General features: G+C 38.9%; 1 protein-coding gene across 1 annotated transcript in view; it reads left to right on the top strand.

Annotated features, from left to right (window-relative positions):
• Positions 1 to 375: 375 nt before the first annotated feature.
• LOC311486874 (uncharacterized protein) overlaps positions 376 to 13,352 on the top strand; it is a gene marked incomplete at its 3' end in the record, with an annotated part of 35,768 nt that continues 22,791 nt past the window's right edge. The window contains exons 1-4 of the mRNA XM_084542891.1: positions 376 to 556; positions 6,256 to 6,579; positions 7,161 to 7,199; positions 8,041 to 8,319. Coding sequence (XP_084399017.1) covers positions 499 to 556; positions 6,256 to 6,579; positions 7,161 to 7,199; positions 8,041 to 8,319 — 700 coding nt within the window. The 5' untranslated portion in view covers positions 376 to 498. The remainder of the gene's footprint in view (positions 557 to 6,255; positions 6,580 to 7,160; positions 7,200 to 8,040; positions 8,320 to 13,352) is intronic.

Below are 13,352 nucleotides of genomic sequence, written 5' to 3'. Positions count from 1 at the left end.
TGAGACATCCCAGTTATGTCTCCACATAAAAACTAAAAACCAGGCTCAGGTTTTTGCAGCACATGTTCTATGTTGGACAGAAGTTCCCTGAGAATCTCCAGGTTTTAAATATTTCTCCAGCATCAGAGTAAGTCAGTGATATTTGTCAGTACATCCAACAGTACACAGCAAAGAATGAACAACAGATAGAAAACAGGACTCATGTTGCTGCCTGCAAAGCTGCTCACTGAAAGTTTAAATAAAGGTAAAAGTATCCATGGCAAGACGTTACTGTTCAAACTAGCAGAAACGTATTTGTTTATTTAATGATTTTTATAATTTGCTGGGAAAAAAACAGCTCTTCTATCGATGTCCACGCTCATGTTCGTTACATTAGACGTCATACGAGCTGACGAGCTTTTATTTTGAAGAAATTTAAGTGAGAGAAAAACGAAACCGAAACTCACCTAGTCTAATCTAACTAGTCTCCATTTTGTCTTGGTGAAAATACGCAGCATCATGGCGCTTCTAGTGTTTTATTTTCTGACTTTGGCTGGAATAATATGTTGTCAAGAAGGTAAGAGTTACTTCTTAAAGAGTCAAACGGTCTTTTACGGTCATATATTTAGTAATTATTGTTAAAATAATCTGACAGTACTCTATATCGTGTTGTAGGAGTAGGCCTATAGTATATAGTAGAATAATTCTCCATTACTGAAGTAAAACTCCAGTATTCCTGTGTGAGGTGTAGTATCCTGGTATCGACAGATAAATGAAACATGAGCTCTGAGGTTCGTCAGGCTCCAGGATTTATGAAAGTTATAAAGTAGAAATAAAAGAGGAAGTCAAGTAAACCTCGTCATACTGAGGTGTTCCTGACTTTATTTATTTCAGTCTCGTTACAAATATACTCATCAAGGTTCTGTGTGAATGTGGTGTGACTACAAAAGATCTCCTTTACTGAGAGAAAACGTTTTATGTTTACAGACATTTTAGTGACTTCATGCTCGTCTCTGTTTAACGGTACAGTCTATGTGACACACCCGTCGCGGGGCCGCGCACAGTTAAAGCGGAAGCTGCTGTTTTATTTGAGTCTAAAGTTACTGTTTGAGTCTGAAGAGAAATACAAGCAGGAAGAATCAGCTGCAGAAACAACTCTGCCAAATAATACTCCACATGAATTTCAAACGTAACAAGAAGGAGATGATGTAATGAGAGAACACCTGCACCATGTTGTAACTTTATTTCTGTTGATTAACACGATACTGTTACAATAAAATCTGAACAAACAAATATGAAACAGAACTAAAAGTCAAATCTGACTGAAAATCATTGGAGCTATGTGGTTTTTAAACTTAAACTTCATACTTCAAACACTATAAATAGGACATGGAATTGATTCTTCAGTCTGAAATTTAATTTTAAAAACAACAGTAATTTTAATTTTCATATTGAAAATAAAAACATTATGTTGTAAAAGTGACAAATGAACTCTGTCTCTGAATAAATCAGATGTTTTAGAGTTAAATCTAAACTTCCTACCAACTCTCTTAGTGTCATTCTCTGTGTTTGTTCCAAAGTGAAGTCAGCAGTCCTGTCTGTGTTAACAGTGGATGGTGGTGAAGCTGCTCTCAACAACACCAGCAGACAACTGAACTTAAACAGGGTGATGTTTAACCCTTTCCACCCTGGAGGTCCCTTTATCTGTTCTTAAAGCCTCTGTCATTTCAGGAGGATGCAGAGTGTGCTACATGCTCATTGTTGTGATGCATCAACTTTGGTGCAGTTGCAGATTTCTTTAGATCAGGTTCAATAACATCAGTGACTGGTTGTTATCAGGATGTTAGAAGGATGATGATTTGATTTAGTGGAAGTAAAAATGTCTCTTTTTCAGATGTCTCTCTGTTCTGCTGATGGAGACACAGATTTATTGGATTTCAGCCACAGAGCCCACGTTGTTCAGTTTGATGGAAGTTTGATTTTTAACATGTGGAGATTTAATAAAAAGCTTCAGTTTAAAGCAGGGGTCGCCAACACGGTGCCCACGGGCACCTGGTCGCCTGCAGGGGATGTTCTAAAAACAATACTTGTCGCAAGTGCCTCTAAAATTTGTATTTAATTGTGTCGCTGTTCTTTTTATATCAGTAACACTTGTATTACTGTAGAGTTGAACATGGTATTATTTAATATAAAATTATATATATGTTTTATTTATATATGAACTCTGACCTCATCTGGTGTCAAAGTTCAACATCAAGTGTAAGACAAACCTCCATCTTTGTATGGAAGCGGCCGCGGCTACGTTGAGGAGCTAGATGAGGGTCAACAACATAAAAACTGGGAAGTAAAGCAAAAGATAACGAACCATGTTGTGGGACGTCCCAGCAGGGGCGCCGAAAAGGGGGGGTAAAGGAGACGGATTCTAGGGGCCCATGATTGAGGGGGGCCCAGAGAGGCCCCTAATGATGATGAAATTATAATACAGAAAAAATAATGACACTAAGTTATTAACTAACATATAATCACAAATGTTTTATTTTCAGTGTCCTGGTAACAATAACTTTATTTGTTTTGGAAACATCAACGCCTGCAGCCCCCCCCCCCCCCCCCATTTATGTAAAATGGTTCAGTCCGACTGGATCAGCTGCAGGTAGCGCACCGGCGGTTTGTCACACAGCGCCACAGCGGGCAATGAGGAGGAGACGGCAGTATGCCTCAAAAATCAGGCAGCCACAAAAAAAAAGAAAAGAAAAGATTAAGAGAGGAGAAGGAGTTGAAGGGTCGACAATATGTTCACCCAGTATTTAAAAAAAAAAAAGGTGGGTTTGTTAGTTGTGGTGGAAAGTTATGGAATATTAACTTTGTCCCTGTCTGTGGTCGCTTTGCGCATATTTTGCACCCTGTCAGTTACTGTTGCTGGTGGTGAGAGAGCGTTCAGTAAACCAAAAATGATAAAAAACTATTTGAGGTCCACAATGTCTCAGGAAAGACTTTGCAGTCTTGCCATGCTGTCAATTGAGAGTCTGATGGCTAGAAAGCTGGACTTCAAAGACCTGATAAGTGATTTTGCACGTGAGAAGGCTCGGCATTGGGCTTTTGGTGAAAAACGTTGAGCAAGGACCAGTGATTCAAAGGTTGCAAAAGGAAGCTGGACTCAGTCGGCAACGTTATGTATTTGCCATTCTTTCATATATTAAGTTCTACTTAAATGATGAGAAATCATATATGGCCATTTTGTATTTTGATGGAGTTTTTGTTTTTGCTGAGGTTTTTTTCTCTCCACTGATTATAATTGCTATTTTTTTCATGGAGTTTATTTCCAATTTAAGAATCAGTGTTGCAGCAAATAAATGAATCAAAATGAATTCCATTGTATTCAGAGTGCTCAGTTCTTCCCCTACTGTAACATGTCAACTGTCATGTTGTTCTTCTTTCACAAATATTGTAATGATAGTCAAATTATGCAATTAAAATGCATAATTGTATGTAAAATAGCATCAAAAATTTTCGCCGCTGTGTTGGGGGGCCCTGTAAAGATTCTTTTCATGGGGCCCAAAATCCCTAGCGACGCCCCTGCGTCCCAGTGAGTGGGAAGAAGCGTTCTTTTTTACCACAGTAAAAGAAACGTGCGTATATCTCATTTATGGGGTTATGGGGTTACTGTGGCAACGGCAAAGCGCACAATGAGGAGAGACACTTCAGTTCAGGACGTGTCCCGCTAGCTTCCATGCTAACTGCTAACTCCCCTCCTGGCAGCGCACTAGGGCGGGAAAAGGCTGTGAGTTAAAGGAATGTTTCAGAAGATGTCAGTTCATGGTCCTAGCCTATTTTATTAGATTATTGTGGTTTGATTGGTTGTTTAGGACAGTGGTGTCAAACTCAATCAGCGGAGCTAACCACGGGGCTAAGTTAGCATGCTAATGCTAATACCGTGTTAAACATGCTGCTGTTATTTAGCTAACGGTCACTTTCAGTGTGTCTGTATGTTAGCATCTATGCTAACAGACTGGTGTTTAGCTGCAGTGGTGTTGTCATTTATAGTCAGTTTCCTGTTAGCCGTGTGTGCTAACTGTCTGCTAACTGGTACAGCGTTACTGCGTCTCTGTGTCAGGATCTCCGTTAACATATTTTAGTATTTAGTTCTCTAATACTTGTAGCAGAGCGCCGCGCTGCCGTACCGATATGCTGAGCGGTTGCCATGGCAACAATGAGACTGACGAGTTTGTCAGTAAAGTTGGGAGGAGGAGCTAAATGACGTACCTACCTGACGCACGTAAAACACCTGCGGGTCAGTTGTGATAGATATAAATATTATCTACCCTGATACAGTTATGGGCCTTGAGTTTGACATGTGGTTTATGAATGATCATTTATTAATATACAGTAGAATTAGACAATATAAATATTATATATGGTCATTTAAAAAAACAAATACTAATAGATTAACAGTTATTAAATAAACAAATAAATAAATAAATACAATTTTGTTAAAAAGTTAATTGGTACAGATTTCATTTAAGATTTAATTAGCTGCACTTTATAAGAGAATGTGTTTATTGTTAATAAAACATTTCAAGCTTTAAATATGACTAATTGCTTTCTTGATCATCCCTTTACTAAAAACACCAGCACTAAATAAAACATGCCACTGCTGCGGGCCCCCTGCCCCACAGGAGTCGTCCCGTGGTGGTCATGGCCCCGAGGAGCCGTGGTGGGCGTCCCTCCCTTATTTTCATTTCTGAAAGGTGGCAACCCTAAGTCTAACAGATGTAATGTTTTTGTTAAAATGCTACAGATTTGTACAAATGTGATATGATTCATTTAAATATGTGAAAGAATGTGTGTGTTTTTTAATATTACATTACTGGTAGATTGTACAGACATGGGACAAAATTCATGATTTGTTCAAAAATGTCATAAAGGTGTAAATTTGAACAAAAATAAAACAGGTGACTTTAAACAAAGTTCTGCAAATGTGCTCATTGATACAGAGCAGTGAAGAAAGAGAGATGAGTCAGAGAGACATGATAGCTCAAATGTTGAAACTGAATTATAGGAACAAAAATAATGAAACATGTTGTATGTTTAAATAATTAGGTTTCTACCATGTAAATCATTACTAATATTTATTGTGAGGATTCATTAACAACAATATGATATAACAGCAACCACTAACATGAGCAGACAGCCTCATTATTATTATTATTACTGTTCTAATTATTAAAGGTGAACTCTGTTATTCAGTAAGTTTGTATCAAAGGTAGCCCTTCTAATTACTCGGTACCCTTGAAGTAGCTCTCAGTTTCAAAGAGGTTGGTGACCCCTGGTTTAAAGGGTTGACACCATGTTTGACATGAAGCTGATACTGACACAGAAGTTCTGTCAGTGACTGTTGTTGACATTTTGTCCTGGTTCTTCTGAATATAGTCCAAACAGCATCAGGCTGTGTTTCATGGAGTACTGCTGCTCTATCCATTTCAATATGGAAATGCTAATCACATGGTTCCCACATGGTTCTTACAGACACTGACATTATTTTTGTAACTGCATATAGACAATGCAGTGCAATCTGAATGGGTTGATGGAGAGTTGGATTAATGTGCTTTAGTCATACTGGTCATAGATAGAGAACTAGTCAGGAACATGTCTGATTACTAATCATTTTACTGCTTTGAAAGAGAGACGAGCAAAGATTCAATATCAGTGACTAATGTGATTACTCTTATTGTAAATCAAGTAAAGTGGTTGAGTTTTAAATGGATGAATTCATTCCACATTATCAACACAAAGTCCCCTGCTCTTTATTCTGGATCTGCTGCAGCTACAATGAAACATGATGAACTGAATCACACCAGTTATTTCATTCATTCTGGTCGTCTTTACATCCAAAGTTTCTGATCAATGGAAACCATGTGTTGATTGAACTCATTCTAGATTCTGACAGTGTCCACAAATAAGGTTTAGTTTGGAGCTTCAGGAGAAATCTTGTGTTCTGCCATCTAGTGGTGACTGGTGGAATCAACTCACATAGCAAATACCAGTTAACACAAGGAGAATCCAGTTCATTCAAACCAGATGAACATTTAATGAAGCTGTTGTCCAGTTGTTAACTGAACACTCATATGATTTATATAGTGAAATATAATAATAGTCAAATATTTGTAATATTCTAATAGAAAACCCAATAACGTTGGTGAAACATGTAAACTGTGTTACTGACTGATCACTCTGGATGTGAACACACTGATTAATACAATAAATGTTTTTGTCTTCCAGTCATCAAGATGACAGTGAAAGAAGATGAAGATGTCATTTTACCCTGTTCCTTAGACTCTACCAACATTAGGTCTGAGACCTTTGACTGGAAGACAGATGATCAGAAGGAGGTGTTCATGTACGTTCAAGGCAGTCATTATAATAACGGTCGTACAGGTCAAGATCCACAGTTCAAAGGTCGAGTCTTTCATTTTGAAGATCAACTGCAGTCTGGTAATGCCTCCATAGTTATCAGGAAAACAAAGGTGACAGACAGTGGAAATTACAGCTGTATTTTTCCACATCATCAGCCAAGGATAAGATCCACCATTGAGCTCCATGTTGGTGAGTATTTCCATGAAACAGTTAAAGACTCCTGATTATTTCCAGCAGCGACTGGTTCATGTGTCCCAGATGGACTCAAGTCAAATCATCATCAAACAGTCACAATGACACATCTAACATGGTCCAGGTCCTGCCTCATTGACAGGCTGCACAACATCTTCATCTCCATAATATCAGCTCCATTAGTTGTTCCTGTCTAACAGTGTTTGTCTGGAAATAATCAAAACCCTCTACTGTTTATGTTCTGAGAGTTCTCACTGAATGAAACCACTTTTTGTGTCTTCAGTGACCAAAGTTCCAACAGTTTCATCTCATCTCAGATTCAATTTGAGCCTCTGCTCTTGATCTGTTGCTGTTAGACCCAACTCTGTGACTATAAGCCACTAAACACTGATAGAAACCAGTCTCTTCTGGAAATGTGACAGGACGTTGATGACATCTGTTAATATGACTTTTTTTATCATTAAATATGTCTGTTATAAACAGGATGATAATTTCTTTTCTTGTCCTCAGTTTTATTTACTGTCAGGTTGATGATTTCACACAAACAACTCTAACATATTCTTTCTTTTCTCTTTTAGATTGTACCTTAAAAGACAGAACAGAGGAAAAAATTGCAGGTGAGTCCTGATTGTGATGACGTCACTGATGAATGGATCTCACCTGGATGTGATGGAACTAATCACTGATTATTGGACACATTTATACACCAACATCTCTTTAGTTTGGACCAGTTTTAATCATGTAGAAGGTTTGTAAATAGTTTTATAGAAATGAAGTGACCTGAAACTATAGAAAGTACATTTTTGACGTCTGGATGATTCTCAATACTTTATTTATGATGCACTAATATTGATAAAGGTTTTCTAAACTGGTGTAGCTGTCTAAGTTCAAATCAGATGATCTTTACATCTCCATGTATCACTGATGGAGACACATTAACATCTTTCTGGTTAAATGTTAATGATATATTTCTTAATATTTTACACATCTGTACTAGTGATGTTCTTTATTTCCATTCTAATCAATCCAGTATCAGTCAGTGTATCTGTAATGATCCTCTGACATTGATTTAGTCTCATTTGTCAGTTTCTCCTTTATAAAAGTACTTCAGTCTAATTCTACAGTTCTCCAGTGTTCAGGTCATAATGTTTAGTTGTATGATAATGTGGGTGACTATTTGACGATATTATATGGATTTATTGTGTATTATAAATATCTATTCTATCCTTGGTGATACAAAATAATAATAGTTCACTCTATAAAATGTTAAGATGAAATTCTGTTCAAATATCAAGTTCAAACAAAGCTGAGAGGTTCAGTTCAGGTATATATTGAGTTTTTATTTACTCCTAAACACGTTATAATCCACATATATAGAATCAGAAAGGATGAACCAAAACATTTTACTGTTATATGTCAAGTGTTGTTTTCAATCTGTTGTTTATTCTGTGTTCACAGGTTCATCTCCAGAACCGTATGTCACAAACCTTGATCAAACAAAGGACCAGGCTCTACTGGAGTGTAAAGTTCAAGGTGTTTTTCCAAAACCTAAAGTTGAGTGGTTGGACAGTGAGAACAAGACAGTTCCTGCTAAAGAACCACAAGTCACAGAAAGTGAAGGAAAATACACCATTATCCTCAACGCCATTGTGACAAGGTCTGATTTCTATCGCTGTGTTTCCACACAAGAAGAAATCCATCATCAGATTGATCGAACGATATACGTAGCTTTGCATGGTGAGTGTTTATTTAAATCTTCAGTTGTTCTCATTTATTTTTTTAACTCCATTTTCTCATAATTTCTACTTTTACAAAGTTCATAATGTTTTTGTTGTTAAGCTGTCAGAAATGTGTAAACATGTATTTAATACTGAGGTCATAGTTGAAGTTAGTGTTGTACTAGATTATATTGTATTGAGAGGTGTTCCTAATTTTGTGGCCATCCCATATTAATACATAAGTGGAGCAGTTCCTATTATTTTGACATTGTAGTCAGTGGGCTAGACTAAATAACAGAAACACTTTAGTGTTTGATTCAATCCAGTTTATCATCACCACAAACTCCATCCTCCACAATGATCATCCAGGTGAATCACCACCTTTCTGACACTGATTCAACATCAACTGAACATTAGAACAGTCATGAAGGAGGATTTAATGCAGGACTGTTAGATTAAGATGATTAATTTCTCTAGAATGAACAACCACCTCTATAATATCTATTCTCAATTTTTTCTCAACATGTCAGAAACATTAATTTAATAAAAGATCAGTCGGAGACTTTAGTCTTAGCCTCCTGAGGAAATAGAGACGGCTCTGACCTTTTATGTATATTGAGTCTAGGGCTGGGCGATATGGCTGAAAAATGTATCACGATGTAAGTGTTTAATATCGGTCGATATCGATAATTATTGACTCGTTTTTTTAACCTATTCTAAATGAGGACCAGGAGAAGAAATGCTGAATTTAAATACCTTTATTTTAAACGTAACCTTTAACCTTTATAAAGAGGTCAACACCACTATGAAAAACAGTCAAATAAATAAACATACTGGTCAATGTGCAAATATAGACATTAAATAAATGCGTAATCCAACAAAATGTGCAAAGTATTTTGTGCTTTGCTGACAACATCTCCTTTTCCACAGATTCCTTGCACATCATATAAAGCTTAGGAATAGCGGTTAAGGGTGGGCGATGTGGCTGAAAAATGTATCACGATATAAATGTTTCATATCAGTCGATATCGATAATTATTGATTCGTTTGTTTTAACCTATTCTACACAGACTTCTCAACTGTGCTGAACTCCTAAATCAGTCCTTCGCTAAATGATTCGCCACTGCATCCGTTATTTCTTTATATCGCTTTGATGTTTTGTCGTATGGCACTGCTGCCGTGTACCTCTTGATCAGAGGTTGCGCTAGACTTTTTCGTTGTCAGTCATTTTGACTGACAGGATCATAAAAATCCCGTCATAGCCCATTTTTACCCGTCACTTTAATTTTTTTTTAAATGATAACAATGCATATTCAATAGGATTTAATTTTCATTCATTTTTAATTAATATTCAGTAGCGGTGAAAAAAAAGATTTGGCTCATATAACCGGCCATCAAAGACATGTTGGGTTAACAAGCAAGTTTCAGGAGGAGTTCCTATTTAAACCTCAGACTTCCCACCAGACCCCTAGAACTGAAGAAGCTACTCGGATGAGTTGTGAAACATCTTCTCAAAAAACTCTACAAGTCCAGTTGCCTTTTTTGAACCTTTTTGTATATACCATGACCTGGATGACTGAGAACCTTCACAGACATGTTGTTGTTGTTGATGATGATGCCACCAACCTGGCTTTGCTGGGCCGTGATAGGTCGAGAGGCTAAAGCCCTTCCTCCGCCTACTTCCCCAGAATGACTTGCATTACTGGCTCAGGGTTTTCTCCCTACTTTTCTCTAACGGAGTTCAAGTGAAATTATCGTACATTCTATCGAACGTACAGAACGTTTTCTATTGATATTGATCACGTGTCTATCATGATAGATAGATAGATAGATAGATAGGTAGATAGATAGGTAGATAGGTAGATAGATAGATAGGTAGATAGATAGGTAGATAGATAGATAGATAGATAGATAGATAGATAGATAGATACCCTTACCCTTGACCTTCCTTTATTGGTCCAATATTTCATTCACAATAAAATCACAGGTAAATGTAATACATATAATCATACACATCAACCCTACATGTATTCACTCACCCCTCCATTTTTTTTTTTTTTTCCCTCAGAAAGTCAGAATAGCAATTCATCCATTACACGACATAAAACATCTCCACCTCCCCAAATAGAAATAAATTTGTTCAAGTCTGACACCATCTTGTAATACGCAAACTCTATCTTCAGACGTGCAGCCACCAGACTTCTGAACATCAGTTCAGCGTCTACAGACCCTGTCTCCTTCATTTTATTTCTCCGGGTGAGCCAGATGCTCATCTTCGCTTGACCCAACAAAAAGTTCACCAGACAAATAGTCCTTCGTTGTGCTACAAAGTATCTGGGACCAAAAATAAACAGTTCGTCTCCAAAAACGTGTCCAAATTCACCCACCCACCACCCTAACAAAGAGAAGAGAGGAGCTAGTTTAGAACATCTGAGCCAGAGATGTTGTAACGTTTCCTCATCCTGACAAAAACCACACTGACTTCCTGTTCTATGGTCTTTGTGTGCCACATGTCTGTTTGTGGCCACGGCCCCATGCACCACCCTCCACTGGAGATCCGCAATGCGTTTCTCTATGGGAGGTTTGTACAGGGACCTCCAGCTACCTCTGGGAGATGAACCTGGCGCCAACACATCAACCCACCTCGACTCTCGGACACCGGCCAACATCGCTCTGTTTAGAACCTTCACAGACACAGCATACAGGCTCTTTTTTGATGCTTCAGAGAAGTTCGGTAGTTCAGGTGTTCTGAAAGATAGCAGAACCCCGTCCTCTTCCTCCTGCTCCTCCACTGCAGCACGAATGGACAACTCGGGAAATGTGATCTGGTGCTCCTCTGCAGACTCTGCCCCTAGTGCTCTCCTTAAAGAACCTGGAAGTGTGTTCATGACCTCCTCCAGCAGTTTGTCCATGAAACGCAGAGACTTTATACCAGTATCTTGACACAGCCGAGCAGCAGTTTTCCATTGACCCGCTGACCTCAGTCCTGCCAGCTTCGTCAGCCCAGTTGTTGTAAAGATCCTCTGAACACTGACAGAACTGAGACACCTGCTCTGTATGGCTGGGTTATAGAACAGAGGTTCTTCACCAACAGTCCCATACAACTGAGAGCAGTCTCTCCTCGCGTTTAAAACTGTTCTCCAGGTATGGAGAACCGACTGGTAAAACCTGGAAGTCTGTGATATGTCCACACCATCCAGATCCAGAAGAAACAAGTGCTTGTCATAAGCCAGGGTCTTCACTCTACGCAGCAACGACGATGCTATTTCAGTCCAGGGTTGCTGCGTTCGATAGAGCAAACGCTGTGCGGTCTGAAGCCGAAATGCAGTTATGCGACTCTTGATGTCAATCAATCCCTGACCCCCCTCTGATACAGGTAGAAACAGCACAGCCGATCTAATCCAGTGATATCCATCCCAGAGGAAATCCACCAGTCTTTTCTGTATCTGTGTTATGAGATCGTCTGGAGGAACTACAACAGTGACACAATGCCAGAGCATAGACGCAACCAGATTGTTGGCAACCAAAGTCCTCCCCCTGTAGGACAACTGGGGCTGGACCCATTTCCATCTAGACAATCGGGCACTCATTTTCTCAACTAGACCCTCCCAATTTCTTTTCTGAAATTTCTCATTGCCTAGAAACACACCTAAGACCTTCATCCCTTCTGTGCTCCACTGCAGCCCAGCTGGTAAAGTTGGCTGCTCTTTATTGCTCCACTCTCCCAGTAGAAGTCCCTCACATTTTGACCAGTTGACCCTAGCAGAAGAAGCCTGTTCGTATAATTTTAGTTTCTGTTCAAGAATCTGAATATCATTTTGTCCTTTTATAAAAACTGTGATGTCATCAGCATATGCTGACAAACTAACTGTATTTGTTGTTTTGTCTCCCAAGTTTAACCCTGACAGACTCTGCCTGAGCTTATGTAGGAGAGGCTCAATAGCTAGAGCATATAGCATCCCAGATAACGGACATCCCTGCCTGATTCCTCTCTGAACAGATACTGGTCTGCTAAGTCCACCCCCCACCTTTAACAGTACTGTGGCTCTTGAATACATTAACTCAATCCATGAAATAAAACTTTTTCCAAACCCAAATGTTTTAAGTGTTTTAAACAAATAATTATGATCAACTCGGTCGAAGGCCTTTTCCTGATCAAGAGAAAACAAACCCACATCTAGTTCCTGTAATTGTGATAAATCAACAATGTCTCTAAGTAAAAACAAATTATCCATTATTGTCCTTTCAGGGACACAGTATGTTTGGCTGGCATGTACAACCATGTGCAGACACTCTTTAAGTCTATTCGACAAACATTTTGCCAAGATTTTATAGTCTGTGCACAGAAGTGAAACGGGTCGCCAGTTCTGTAGGAGGCCCAAATCTCCTTTCTTTGGCAGCAAAGTCAGGACTGCCCTCGTACAGCTCGTTGGTAAGGTCCCAGAGTCCAAACATCCTTGAAAAACTTCCATAAAGTCTTCACCCAGTAACGTCCAGAATGTTTTGTAGAACTCTGTAGGAAGTCCATCAATACCAGGAGACCGACCACAGCTGAGCTGTTTCACTGCTGCAGACAGTTCATCAAGGGAAATGATGGACCCCAGTGAGGTTGCATATGCTTCCTCTAGCCGAGGCAGTCCCTCCAGTATCTCATCCACACAGTCAGAGTCACAAACATCAGCACTGAACAGGCTGCTGTAGAAGTCCGTGGCCAGCTTCCTCATCTCTGATGGCTCCGTGGTCACAGACCCATTCGAGTGCTTGAGATGTAACATCTGGTTATGTTTCTTGACCTTCCTTTCCAACTTAAAAAAGAAACGAGTAGGTGCATCTATGTCTCTGATAGACAGGATTCTAGATTTAATCAGAGCACCTTTTGCTCTTTCATGTAGAAAGCTACTTAAAGCTGCCCTCCTTTTCTCCCGAGTTGCATTATTGTTATCTGAGCCATTAATTATGCCATCTTCCATTAAACTGATTTCTTTCTCCAACAGTTCAAAATGATCCCTTTCTGTTGCTCTAGTGTGTGATGTATACTGCTGACAAAATATT

The sequence above is a fragment of the Chelon labrosus genome (assembly GCF_963514085.1).
Source record: "Chelon labrosus genome assembly, chromosome: 4".
NCBI classification, from domain to species: domain Eukaryota; kingdom Metazoa; phylum Chordata; class Actinopteri; order Mugiliformes; family Mugilidae; genus Chelon; species Chelon labrosus.
Note: the sequence above shows the minus strand (reverse complement) of the source record. Positions and strands in the feature narration are given on the sequence as shown.